Source organism: Silurus aristotelis, assembly GCF_946808225.1.
Source record: "Silurus aristotelis genome assembly, chromosome: 21".
Taxonomy (NCBI): Eukaryota; Metazoa; Chordata; class Actinopteri; order Siluriformes; family Siluridae; genus Silurus; species Silurus aristotelis.
In genome coordinates this window covers 4,797,631-4,812,557 of record NC_139594.1, presented here as the reverse complement: position 1 = coordinate 4,812,557, position 14,927 = coordinate 4,797,631, and the positions used below count along the sequence as shown (strand labels likewise).

Sequence of the window (14,927 nt, the reverse complement as noted above, 5' to 3'; positions counted from 1 at the left end):
GTTAACAAGCTACAGGTGTCACCAATCAACTACCAAGAACAGGAAGCGTGCCCTTATAAGAAATATGGAACGCCTAAAGGGACAAACAGGGTACAAAGTACGTAAATTGAGGATCACAGATTGGACAAAAATCAGTGTAAACCTTAAATCAGCAATGAAATGACTCTAATTTTTCGCACAGTGTTGAATGTTGACATCTCAGTTCTGATTGGTCAGAAAGTGTTGATTAATTTTCTATAACAGCAGCTCTGATAGGAAGCTACAAGGCAATTGTTTTGTAGTACCAACCTAAACAGGCACTCTTACACCAAAAAAACGTCCTGACGACGATATGCTTTTAGTGAGGAAGTGTTCGTTTAGCATTTTGAGAAGAAGTCAAGATATTTATTTGTCACAAACACCGTTATACGCAGAATATAACTTGTAAATGCAAACCTGATCGGACGTTTAGAAATTTGTGCATTAGATAAAAGGAACTATAAAATAAGTGAAAATATGAGAAAATGTAACAAAATAAGAAGATCTAAAATAATATATTAGATAATGATAGACATTTTTTTTAATATATATTGCAAATATATTTAGATGTGCAAAAGGTCAGAACAAAATGTAGTGAGGTGTCACAAACCAAAAACAATAAAAGTAACTATTTAAGGTGCTGTTTGAAAATGCAAAATATACACAAGTATGACTCGTGTTCAAAGTCTCCTGATCGGTTTATCACTGCTGATAAGAACAAAAACTTGTATTGTGGATACTTTCATAACATTAAATGTGTTTGTGTCTAGTCTGCGAAGTCTCTCATGTTCCAGGTTTTTTTTTTTTTTTTTTTTTTTATCTTGTTTGGTTTCTCATTTCTGGGCTTTGCCCAGTTTCTGATGTTTGCCAATCGCATAACCATAGCCTGTCCCATGTGTTTGATTCGGTCTGCCATTTTGGATTTGACTGTGAATTCTATAAATAACCCAGCACTTGCCTCTGTCGTTACGATTGTGAGTACTAGCATTACACGACAGGAAGGAAACAACTGCTTATTGCTGCTAATGAAAACGGAAGCTTGTCTTTAATTGAAAAAAAAAAACGAAGGAAACAAAACCAGAAGCAACAATGCTTACAACCGATTGAATAAATTCTCTTTAGTTCAACAGAAAGACAAATTTTCCTGTACATCCTTGTGGAGAAGACTTGAGTGAAGGATATAATGAAAATGTGAAATACGTCTCCTCATAGCTCATATCATGAAATTTTAAAAGAAAAAGCCCAAAGCCATTTGGAATCGTGTTTAATAACGACTTATTACTACATTTATTAGATGGGGAGAGGCGGAGAGAAAGAACGGCGCCGAAAGAAGACAGAAACGACTACATTTGCTCTCGTGTTATGATTCAGAATTTTTTAGAACCAGTGAAGCTGATGTGAAGGAGACTTTGCTTGCTGAGACATGTCTCTCTTGTAACTCTTTGTGCAGGTTATGAATGTGAATGCAGGCTGTATTAATGTAATGCGCGGTTGCTATAATTACTCGCATGACTCGAGACGAGATGAATCACATCCCATTCTCGGAGTGGCTACTTAATGGAAAATGTGCTTGTATAGGGCGGAAATGTGCTCGTATGAAGGGAAGAAACCCAGATGCAGGACTGATCATACATACAGATTGTTGGAATATGCCACATGATCTTTATGAGAATTGGCTTATTTATTCATAAACATGGAATAGCTGGTCTGGTGTTAAGATGCGAAGGCATGTACAGTAGGATGTTAGAGAGAAGTTTCTGCCGATTTTACGGAGAACTGATAGCATCCTTGCTAGCCGGCAATGCACAGACACGCAGTTCCATGCTGAACAAGTTATTTCATTCTTTTTTTTTTATTATTTATTTATCAAATTTTATTCCATTTGGATTTTTACACTTGTTTATACAGGAGAAAATCCTGCTTCTACTGAGAGCCGTGGCTTTCCCCAGGCTAAGCGCGAGCTAGATAAAAGTAGGCGTGGAGACATAATTCGATTAAATCCAGACAAATAAAAATGTCATGAGACTGTCAGATGTAACCAGAGCACTATACAGTGGTATGGCTGTTTATTAAACGTGATAAATTAAAAAAACTATGCTGTATTCAATCATCTGGCCGTCATTGTAACATGTGGCTGTAATAATGTAGTTATGATTGATGTTCAAAAGGTTTATATATATATATATATATATATATATATATATATATATATATATATATATATATATATATATATATATATATATATATATATATATATAAACAGTAGCTCTGACAATAGTTGAAGGCAAATAATTTACATTTATAATATTTGGCAGATACCCTTCTGCATTACAACTTACAATTATCTCATTTGTACAACTGAGCAGTTCAGGGTTAAGGGCCTTGCAGAAGGGGCCTGTAGTGACAGCTAATAAGAAGGCCAAAGTCCTAACCATTAAGCAACCCCTTCCCTCGCAGGTTTATACTAATAAGCCCAAGCTAATAGGCTACTGTTTCTATAGTAACAGCTCAATCACACTGCATAATCTAAGAGGCTAATCATAAGGACAGGTAGAGTAGAAATCCTCATTGTTCATTAGTAAAAATGTTTATTTAGCATTTGTGGAGCAGTTTTCCAACTTGGGAAAGACTACAGGACAACTTTGCCTGGTTTCCCAGTGCCATGACAAGCTGCTTTTATTTGTCTTATTCACTTCAAGAGAGTGTGGGAATTAAGGTTTAGATCTACTATAACAAATGATTTATGGATGTTTTATGCCATTAATTGTAAATATAAATGGTTTCAAAAAACTATGATATTTTTCTTTGTTGAAAAATGAATTGCCTGCAAAAACATAAAAACACCTAGTCTTTTATTGTTTTAAAGAGACATGCATGTTCCATTTTCAATAGTTTTCAAGAGGCATGGCAAAGTATTTCGGTTTACTGTTTTGCAAAAAACAACTGTCCAGGTGAAGATATGCTGTATGCAGTTGCATTCATTTGGAAATGTAATGCCATAATTTTCCACACTTAAACTAAGAAACACAAACCTCTTCAGGAACTTGAGCTGCATTAACAACGCTTTGGGAACACTTCCACTTTGGCCATGCTCTGAATCACGCCTGTAATCAATCCAATGGGAAGCGTGGCGTCAACGGTCTTCAGACCTAGAGTGTTGCTATATTCCAATATAGTTGGAAAAAAAGAGTTATATAGCTGAAAGACTGTGGTTATGAGACGATCCCCCAGGTTGAAGAGACATTGGCTAGTTATCTCTCCTCGGGTGCTGCGTCGTCCCTAAAAAAAACCACGTTGCCCACCAAGCCCCTTAAAACTTCCTCAGCACTGGAAGCAAAGGCTTATGCCTCAACAGGTTAAGCCGCAGGCTGTTTGCACACCATGGTGGTGCTGCAAGCCTATCAAGCTGACCTGCTGCGAGAGTTAGACATGGGGATATCTCAGGCAGCCAAAAAGTCTGGGAGCTCTGTCATGCATTTAGCTTTTAGGGCTACAAAAAAGACAGCTGGGGCCCTTGGCTAGTCCATGGCCACTCTGGTGTCTACAGAAAGGCACCTATGGCTCACCCTGTGGGATCTTTTTTGGCAGGCATATGGCCTCCTTGCTGGACACCCCTCTAGTGCCGACTGGCCTAAAAAAAAAAAAAAATGTAAATACGGTCATCGACAGATTCCAGGAGGCCAAAAAGCAGTCGGTGGTCTTGAACGTCGCTCTCATGAGACTGAGATAAATGAGACGGCGCAGCCCCAATCTCAACCCAGCACCCCTAGGCAGTGAGAGGTTCAGAGACAAAGCATCACCACTCGCACTCCCCCTGTTTGGAAACCTGGCGACACCAAAAATAAATAAATTCCTGAAGGATCACTCTGCACCTCATAATACAGTGCCCTTCCGGGCCCTGCGACCTCAGAGAGTTAGTCTGTTAACCCTGCTAAATACAGTGCTTCAGGGCACAGCAAGCTCTTGCGATTGCTCTCCTCGAGTTCCGAGCTGCACCAGCATGTAGCTCTGGCTCTAGGTACACAAGAGGTCAGTCTTGAGAGACTGATTCCCTTAAGAGACTACCCAGCAGCCTGGGAGGTTTTGCCAGATGTGTCTCATTGGGTCCTGTGTACTGACAGAGGCTATACGATTCAGTTTGGGTCTCGTCCGCCCCAGTTCAACGGGGTGTGCCTCACCCAGGTGGGGCCCGAGGCTCTGGTCATGGAACAAGACTCTTCTGAGGAAGAGGTGGTCCCTCCAATGGACAGAGAGTCCAGGTTCTACAGCCCAAAAAGGACAATGGGGTTTCTTCTTATTCTTGATCTACATCAGCCAAACCGCTCACATTTTGAGTCTTTAAGGTTCAAGATACTGACTCAATGCGATGTGGACAATGCAAAGTGTGGACAACGCGGAAGTGTTCTCAAAGCATTGGTGACGCAGCATCTCGTTCCCATCTCGGAACCATGGTTACATACGTAACCTGAAAACGTTCCAGCATAACAATACCCCTGTGCACAAAGCCAACTCCATGAAGATATGCTTTGCATGGGTTGTAGTGAAATGGCCTTTATAGCTCTAACCTCAACCCTAATGAACACCTTTGGGGTAAATTGTAATGCTGACTCCTTACCCTACCTCAGTACCTGTCTTTATTACCCTTGTGGCTGAATGAGCAAAATTCTCTATAGCCACGCTCTAAAATTTTGTGAAACATCTTTCCAGAAGAGCGGAGGTCATTATAATCACAAATGAAAACTAAATGTGGAATGGGAGGTTTTAAACACCTTTGTATTTAAAAAAGAAAAAGAATACAACTATAAAGGATGTGCAGTTGATGGAAAAGTCAACCGCAACACATGTCTGGATTCATTACACTATCTGGTTGTTGGTAAAACAACAATAATTTCTCACATAACTCAGATTGCCCTCAAATAAACAGAAAACTTTCAACAAACTCTGACATTATTTTAAAAAAGAATGGTCTCCTTAAAGTATTATCTGCATGAGACATCTGGGAATGTGAATAAGGAGGTATTGAAGACATCCACCTTCACCCTTTAGCCTTCTATTATTTTACAGATCAAAGCCTTTTGCTTATAGCTGAGCTCAAGCACAAGTCTGGTAATAATTATACAAAAGGAACAAAAGGAAAAACTGGGAGAAAAATGAGCTTTGAGCTTCTGAAACAGAAAAGCTATCGTAGTCAATTCACACACACGCACACACACACTGAATTATATATATATATATATATATATATATATATATATATATATATATATATATATATATATATATATATATATACACAGTATATCCAAAGAAAAACCAATGTCTTCTAAGAACATGATTGTCACCATCTCTTTATTGTTAGAAACTGAGTCAGTGCAGATCTGCCCAATCCATAACAACGAGCTTCTCCTTCAGCTCTGGAGGTTCAAGATGATGCCACGTTCTCAAGCACATCAGCGCATTACTATTCAGATCACCGGGGGGGATAGAAATACGAAATGATTCCTCCCTGAAGGAAGTTCTCCTTCCATTAATACAGCCGAGAGCATGAGTATTCGCTCCACTTCGCCTCATTAAGACATCGCTGTCAGCGGGCCGTTTCGCGTCCAGTCCTCCACTCGTTCCTTTAATAGCAGTGTGGACTTAATGGCAGCGTGGGCCCTGTTATGTGGCACATCAGCGAGCAGACAGTGTGTATGCCTTGCATCGTTCTTAACCAACATGAAAATGGATTTTCCAGGCCTGTAATGGGATGAGCAATACCAGGGCACTAATCTCGAACAATACGGCAGACGTATTTCTTCAATTAATGCACCTGAGGTATTAAAAGGCCATTGGATGAGACACACAGGAGGCTGGTGTATAGTTTTCATCCTGAGTTTTAATCAGGTAGATGCAAGATGTTGATGCAACATCATTATCGGATCCAGGGCCACTTACTAATGCTTTTTAAAGGGGATTTGTCTGAGATTCAACAACAAGGGTGTTAGTAAAGTCAGTTACTGATGCAGGTAAGGTGTAGAGGCCAGGGGTGCAGTCAGTGTGAACAATTTATCTCAATAGGGTTGAGGACAGAGCTCTATAGCAGGCCAGTCATCTTCCGTACCAACCCATGTAAAACATATCTTTATGGAGCTGGCTTTGTGCACAGTTAAATTGTCATTCTAAAACAGGTTTGGGTCTTGTAGTTCAATTCAAGGCCAATTTAATCCTACCACATCCAAAAGCAACCAATAAAATGGTGTGCCTCCAACTTTGTGGTAATAGTTTTGGGAAAAGCCACATATGGCTGGAAAAGTCTTATGCTCTGGTGCTTTGGTAGTGAAGATCAGAGACTCCACCCAAAGGAATTAAACAAACATTTGTTAATTGAAGACTATTGGAGGTCCCAGTGGCCAAGTTTTTCCTATAGAAACATTTATGTGTGCATTAATAACAAATGAGCATGAGCAGTATGTAATAGTTGATTCATGGCTTATTGCGCATATGATTTTGATGCACAGTGCCGAAGGCAAAGAACCACAAGGCACATAGCTGCTTTTGTTTAAATACTTCCCATTTAAGACGTTTTCACGTTTATGACGTTTTTTATCCTTGGACCATTAATTAACATTTTCAAGTTGTTTACAATGGCTGTCTGTGGAAATGCAAAATTTGGGGTCACTTTAAGATCAGTTTATGTTCTTTTCCTTCTATATCATTATATAGAACACCAGAGTGATATACTTTGCTTGTGGGCAAGGTCAACAGCTCTATGTTTATCTTTACTCTGGTGATATCCAGTCTTTGATTAGAGCCCATTCACTTTCCAAGTAAAGGGTGAATGAAATAGTCCATTTCATTGGGTCTGCTGAGACTCTAAGGGCTCCTGTTCTTTTTTCTTCCTTTCTCCTGTTTTTAACGACTGCCTATTCAATGCTTCTAGAACCACAGTCTATGTCTCCCTTATGTAGTTGAATACAGAACAAAACAGCACATTCTAATGTAGACTGATGCTCTCATCTGCAGTAAAGTACTGTATCCTGCTAAAGATACTTCCAAGTCTCCTGGTCTGCTTTACAAACTCCCAACATGTCTCATTCTTAATGTAATTCAGTATAATTAAATGTATCATTATTTGTGGAGCACTTGGGCAATGTCCCAAAGCAGCTTTACAGAAATAAAGAGCTTATAAAATTAAAATGTATGTTTAGTGCCTAATACTTTGTTTTTTATAATTGTAAGGTTGTCCCTAACGAGCGAGCCAGTGGAAACTGCAGCAAGGAAAAACTCCCTGAGATGTTATGAGGAAGAAACCTAGTGAGAAACCAGACTCTAAAGAGAACCGGTCCTCATCTTGGTGTCACCGAATGTCAAGTCATTACATCATTGTCAAGGTGGAAAACTGTTCATGCACACTGCAGCCCTTAACCACTGTAGCATTGTAGTAAGAGAGGTGGTAGCTAAAAGCACTGGAATTTGGATCTAAAGGTCATGAGTTAGAAACCCAGACCACACCAAGCTGCTATTTCTTGGCTCCTGAGCAAGGCCCTTAACCTGCTCTGGATAAAGTAAAATGTAAATGTAGTAGACTGTTGGTATTAATTACAGTATAAATCCACCCTTAAAGTTCCTGAGTTTCTCAGTAGCTTAATGATGATGGATCTTTAGGCTGTTATCAATGAAACTGTTACTGTATGTATACTATAGTTGAATTTGCTGGCAGGACGTTATTTTAAAATTGACCACAACTTCCTGTTGAATGCACAGCCAATAATAATCAGTCAAAGTGATTTCCTTTACAGAAAATCTATCATCAGGAAAAAAATCAATCAATACCTCCTGGGAAATCTGACTTCAGTCATCTGTACTGTGGTGTGTCATTTTACTGTACCATGTGTACAGTTTCTGACAAATCATACTGTCCACAAGCAGTTCCAGATCTCAGGCATTAGAAGCAGAACATGGGTTTGTTACTGTCACTCACTTCCCATAAAGCCTTGTTCGGAGCTGTCTAAGTGCGATCAACACGGATACCGGGCCGAGCGCTGCAATCGATCCTCAGCAAGCCAAGTAGAAAAACATGTCTGACAAGTGTGAGTTACTCGCCTTCTCTGCCTGAGAGCAGCTCACGTTCTCACATTCTGTCAGCCTCTCTCATCCTCACTCTCTCTTCCTTTCTATCTCTCTCCCCCGATCTTTCCTGATCACTATCAGCTCTCACATCTTCTTCTCTCCTCTCCTCGCTATCGCACATATCGTTCCCCGACTTCCCCTTTGGTCTCGTTTCCTCTCTATCACTCTGCTTTCCATAAAGTCCTCCTTGCAATCTCGCTATCGCACGTCTCTCCTCATCAGCAGGTTAAAGGAATACAACAACCTTTTCTAATCTTATCTCTGTCAAGTGGATCTCTAGTGTGTGTGTGTGCGTGTGTCTATGTGAGATAACCACGGACAAAAACATCTCACACATTTCCCTGCACGAGAAGACAAAACTAAAGCAGTTCTAAAAGTAATCTAGGAGAAGTTGTTGAATTCTTGGTGAGGAGGCATCGATTCGTTTTCTTTAACAGCAGCTTTGACAGTAGTTACGATTCATTACACCCTGTCTAATGTGTTAATGAGTTTCTATAGCAACGACAAGGCCTTGCATCTAATTCTCATAATTATGAGTTATTACTATCATAAATAATCATGAATCATTAAAACTATGAAGTCTGGTTTTTGGAGATGTTTATGCAGCATTTGGGGGAAGGAGTCTCCAGTATCAGCGCTTTGCTTTGACCAGTGCTGTAAAGCCTGGAATGATGGTTTATAGCCTTTATGATGTAACCAATAATGGAAAAGTGATTAGTAGACATTCCACAATATTAAACAGAAAAAAAATTTTAAAAAATGATGAAAAAAAAAATCTAAATTGGAAAACTGCCATCTCTGTATATGCTTTACATTTCCAGCTTTATTGCTTAATTTTTACACACACTACTGCACAATATATCACAAATGTCATATATAAAGCGGATATAAAAGTCTTTAGACAAGTTTACAGACAAGACAGTAAAATACATTATTGTCAAAGACAGACTTCAGCGGATTTTTATCGAAATAAATAACAAACTAATTTTATTTGTCACTTACAGATTCATACTGAGTACAACATGTACTGAAATGCTTTGTACACAACTACATGGCAATAAAAATAGAAATCAAATATAAAAAAGTAAATGAATAAAAATAGAAATATAGAGTATAAAAGTATAAAGTATAACTGTATGTATGAAAATAGGAATTAAAAAAATAAAATTTTATATATATATATATATATATATATATATATATATATATATATATATATATATATATATATATACATACACACAGTATATAGTGATTAGATAGATCTTATAGAAATGTATAGATTTTCTTATTGAAATATTGCTAAAATTAGAAATATGATGGCATTATATAATGCAGAAAAAATAGTTCATGCTTTTGTTACATCTAAATTAGACTGCTGTAATGTTTAAATGTCTGGGTGTGTAGAAAACATGACCACATTACCCCTGTTTTAATCAGTCTACACTGCACCCAATTAAATCCTGAATTTATTATAAAATACTACTACTGAAGTATAAAGCACTTAACAGTCTGGCACGGCAGTATCTGAGTGAACTTTTGTACCATTTTGATCCCCCACGCCTACATAGATCAAAAGGTGCAGGCTATTTGTTGGTAGCTTCCTGTGTTTGACTTGTTTGCCGCGAGTTACGTGTTTGTATCTCTCTCGGCGTTTTTCAAACAAACTTTGCTATCTATCCACCCGTTTTTCCTCTTTTAATAATCCTTAATTGTTTTTGTCTTCCTGACTTGTGCCTGTAGTTAGTTAACTCGACTATAACTAGTGTTGTTTATATTTATTTTCTCTCACTCACATCTCTGTATAATAAATCTGTTCGTGACGATAAGCACTATGCCGGTTGTTTGTCTGCATTCGAGCACAGGTGAGGACTCGTTCGAGTTGCAAACGGTGGCGTTGGAGATGGAGGCATTGGAGAAACAGATTCGCGAGCTGCATGTAAAGCATGACCGGCTGCGAGAGCGGAAAGCGGCGCTGGAAACATCCCGGGCGGACGCGCACTCATCCCAGGTAAACTCCCGGGTTGAACCTAACGCTCCCAGCACATCAACTCCGCGTGCTTCTATGCCCAGGCCCAGCGCACCTACAACTCCGGCACCGGTGCAACATGGACCCTGGATGCGGCCGCGGCGGAAGAGACAAGCCAAGCCCCGATCGAGGACGTCTCCACCTCCACCACCGGCCTTCGAGATCTCGACCGAGAACCGCTTCGTCCCCCTCCGTGAGACGGAACGCGACACTGTTATTCTCGGAGATTCCATCGTCCGGCATGTCCGCGCTACCCGAGCTAAAGGTAAGGTGCACACTCGCTTTTTTTTCTGGTGCTCGTGTTCTGGATGTCGCTGCGCAGGTACCCGCGATCCTGAACGAGAACTTCGGAGCGGTTGTTCTCCATGCCGGAGCAAACGACACCAGGCTGCGGCAAACAGAGATCTTAAAGAGGGACTTCAGGATCCTGGTGGAGACGGTACGCAGCACATCACCCACAACAAGGATCATTGTGTCAGGACCTCTTCCCACTTACCAGCGAGGGGCTGAGAAGTTTAGTAGACTTTTAGCTCTAAATGAATGGTTACAGTCATGGTGTCGAGAACATAAACTTCTCTTTGTTAATAACTGGAACTGTTTCTGGGAGCGTCCTAGGTTCTTCCGCCCTGATGGCCTGCACCCCAGCAGAGTTGGAGCAGCAGTGCTATCAGATAACATCTCTAGGATACTTCACACCATCTGACTGGTAAGACATCAAGAAATCTTCAACTATAAGAACACACATACTACAGACCAAATAGTTACAAGTTCACACACAGCCCAGTTTATAGAAACCGTATCTATTCCTCGGGTAGTAAAACCAAGAATTAAATACACAAGATCCAGAAATAATCTTATTGCAGTTAAAACTTAAAAATGCTAGATAAACAAAAACAACAAAGTTCTAAAGTTCGGTCTTTTAAACATTAGATCACTTGCACCCAAAGCACTGATTGTAAATGAGATGATCACAGAGAATAATCTCGATGCACTCTGTCTCACTGAGACCTGGATTAAACCAGGTGATTATATGGGTCTAAACGAGTCTACACCGTCAGGATATGTTTATAAGCATGAGCCCCGTCAGACTGGTCGTGGGGGGGGTGTAGGAACCATTTATAGTGCTTCTCTTAATGTTAGTCAGAGATTAGGATTCAGCTTTAAATCATTTGAAGTGCTCGTTCTTAAAGTTGCACTTTCAGACATGCATAGAAAACTCGCTCTGGTCACCGTGTACAGACCCCCAGGACCCTACGCTGATTTTCTTCATGAGTTTGCTTGTTTTCTCTCAGACCTCCTGATCAGCTTTGATAAAGTGCTGCTTGTAGGAGATTTTAATATTCATGTAGATGATGAAAACGATGCCCTAGGATTATCATTTGTCGATTTACTAAACTCTTTTGGAGTTAAACAAAACGTCACCAGACCAACCCACCATTTTAACCACACACTAGACTTAATAATATCCTACGGAGCAGACGTCACTGATATAAATATTTTACCTCAGAATGATGACATCACAGACCATTATCTCCTACTGTACACACTACCGGTAGAGCAGATTAACCGTGTTTCACCACGTTATCGACTTGGTAGGACTATAATTCCAACCACTAAGGACAGATTCATAAATAACCTGCCTGATTTATCTCAGTTTCACATTAAACCCATAACTGCTGATCATCTTGATGAGATGGCGAACAACATAGACCTTATCCTCACTAGCACTTTAGACACTGTTGCCCCCATCCGGTTAAAAAAGGTTCGAGAACAAGCACCTGCACCTTGGTATAATAGTCATACACATGCCCTAAAGAGAACAACACGTAATCTGGAGAGAAAATGGAGGAAAACTAAATTGGAGGTATTTAGAATTGCGTATAAAGACAGTATGCTTAGCTACAGACAGGCGCTAAAAGCTGCTAGAGCTAAACACCTGAGCAAACTCATAGAAAATAACAAAAACAATCCCAGGTTCCTTTTCTGTACAGTAGCTAAATTAACTACAAATCAGGGATCTGAAAATTGTGTTCCATCACAGTTTAGTAGTGAAGACTTTATGAATTTCTTCACTGAAAAAATAGATAACATTAGAAAAACAATTGTGGCAGTTCAACCTCTGACAGCATCTCCCGACACAATCGTACTTACAACCCCACAACTACACTGTTTTACATGTATAGGACAGGAAGAGCTGTATGATGCTATTATGAAAGCTAAATCAACAACATGTCAGTTAGATCCAATTCCCACTAAACTACTGAAGGAAGTGTTATATACAGCTGGTGAGCCTCTTTTAAATATTATTAACTCCTCACTATCGTTAGGTCATGTCCCTAAATCCCTCAAGTTAGCAGTTATTAAGCCCCTCATTAAAAAACCTAATCTGGATCCAAACACGCTATCGAATTACAGACCAATTTCAAATCTCCTATTTATGTCTAAGATTTTAGAAAAGATTGTCGCTGCCCAGCAATGTAACCACTTGCAGGAGAACAATATCTTTGAAGAGTTTCAGTCAGGTTTTAGGCCCCATCATAGCACAGAAACTGCTCTAGTTAAAATCACTAATGACCTGTTTTTAGCTTCAGACCAAGGCTACATCTCCCTATTAGTTTTACTAGATCTTAGTGCTGCGTTCGACACTATAGATCATGATCTTCTCCTCGATCGCTTACAGAATTACATCGGTATTCAGGGACAGGCATTAAGCTGGTTTAAATCCTACCTGTCCAATTGTTACCATTTCGTAGATTTAAATGGAGAGCTATCCAGGATAATGCTAGTAAATTATGGCGTGCCACAAGGGTCAGTTCTAGGACCCCTGCTTTTCACAATATACATGCTTCCATTAGGAAATATTATTAGAAGGCATGGAATTAGCTTCCATTGTTATGCTGATGATACCCAGCTATATATTTCATCCAAACCAGGCGATACAGCTCAATTAGCTCGCATAACTGAGTGTGTTGAAGAAATAAGAGATTGGATGACCCATAACTTTCTGATATTAAATTCTGATAAAACGGAGATTTTGCTCATCGGCCCAAAAAATAGTACACAGAAGCTCCAGCATGTCAGCCTGCATTTAGACGGTTGTTCTGTAACTACTAGTTCAACGGTAAAAGACCTGGGAGTTATTTTAGACAGCAACATATCTTTTAATAATCACATCAATCAAGTTACAAAAACAGCCTTCTTTCACCTTAGAAATATTTCTAAGCTAAGAAATATGTTATCTATATCTGATGCAGAGAAGCTCGTCCATGCGTTTATGACCTCTAGAATAGACTACTGTAATGCATTACTAGGTGGATGTCCTGCATCATTAATAAACAAGCTTCAGTTAGTTCAGAATGCGGCAGCAAGAGTTCTTACTAGGTCAAGAAAATACGATCATATAACCCTAATCTTATCGTCCCTACATTGGCTTCCTATTAAGTTTCGAATAGACTACAAACTACTGCTACTCACTTATAAAGCACTAAATGGTTTGGCTCCCATGTATCTATCCAGTCTTTTAACACGCTACAATCCGTCACGCTCCCTGAGATCTCAAAACTCTGGGCTTCTAGTAGTTCCTAGAATAGCAAAGTCCACTAAAGGCGGTAGAGCATTTTCACATTTAGCTCCTAAACTCTGGAATAGTCTTCCTGACAGTGTTCGGGGTTCAGATACACTCTCCCAGTTTAAGTGTAGATTAAAAACATATCTTTTTAGCAAAGCCTACACATAACACACATCACACACATCACATCACAACCTTGTGCTCCAGAACATCTAATTCCATGCACATTATCAACTTGTGCTGTTAATATCATGAACAGCAGCTACGCTAATTCCTCTCCACTGCTTCTCTTTCTCTCCCCATCCCGAGGCATCCTGAGGTTTGGCCAGCTCCAGTCACCTCCCACCTCGTGAAGATTATGGACCTATGGATGATCATGGAGAAGTAGATGCCGAGTGTTTAAAGGCCCTGGCATGGAGAAGCTGATGCTGGATCTATGATGATCACAAATTGTTCTGTATTGTTGAAAGATTTATGACCAAACTCTTGATGTCACCCATATGAGGATGGGTTCCCCTTTGAGTCTGGTTCCTCTCAAGGTTTCTTCCTCATATCATCTAAGGGAGTTTTTCCTTGCCACTGTCTCCACGGCTTGCTCATCAGGGACAAACGCACACCATTCACCTTCACTGTTGTTTTCTGTAAAGCTGCTTTGAGACAATGTCTGTTGTGAAAAGCGCTATACAAATAAACTTGACTTGACTTGACTTGACTTGACCTCAAATAATATAGATTTTTCTCTTATAAAACCCCTCAGGTATGTAACAGCCTTCCAGTTAGTGTTCGGGACTCAGACACAGTGTTCAGTGTTCAAGTCGAGGCTGAAAACATATTTATTTAGTTAAAAATTTTATCAGCAGATTTTGCTTGGGTAAAGGAGCAGATCTGGAGGGAACGTGTATATAGAGTCCCTCATGTCTTTGTTACCTTCTGGTTCTCCCTTTAAGTTATGTTGCCATAGCGAGTCTTGCTGAAGTCCCCAACTGCACAGTGTCCTTAACTTTAATACAACAAAAAGGATACTTAATAATCCATATCTTCCTCTCCCTGTCACCCTTCCCCTCTCTCTCTCTCTCTCTCTCTCTCTCTCTCTCTCTCTCTCTCTCACTCTCTCTCTCTCTGTCAAGTTAAACATGATCCTGAGGTACCAGTGACCACTGTTCCTGCCCCTCTTCTCTTCTCAGACCTGCCTGCTTT

General features: G+C 39.8%; 1 protein-coding gene across 1 annotated transcript in view; it reads left to right on the top strand.

The window, feature by feature from the left end:
* Positions 1-14,927, top strand: part of LOC310716615 (hemicentin-2) — a gene marked incomplete at its 3' end in the record, with an annotated part of 325,208 nt that overhangs the window by 306,318 nt on the left and 3,963 nt on the right. The window contains exon 13 of the mRNA XM_083523898.1: positions 6,727-6,735. Coding sequence (XP_083380024.1) covers positions 6,727-6,735 — 9 coding nt within the window. The remainder of the gene's footprint in view (positions 1-6,726; positions 6,736-14,927) is intronic.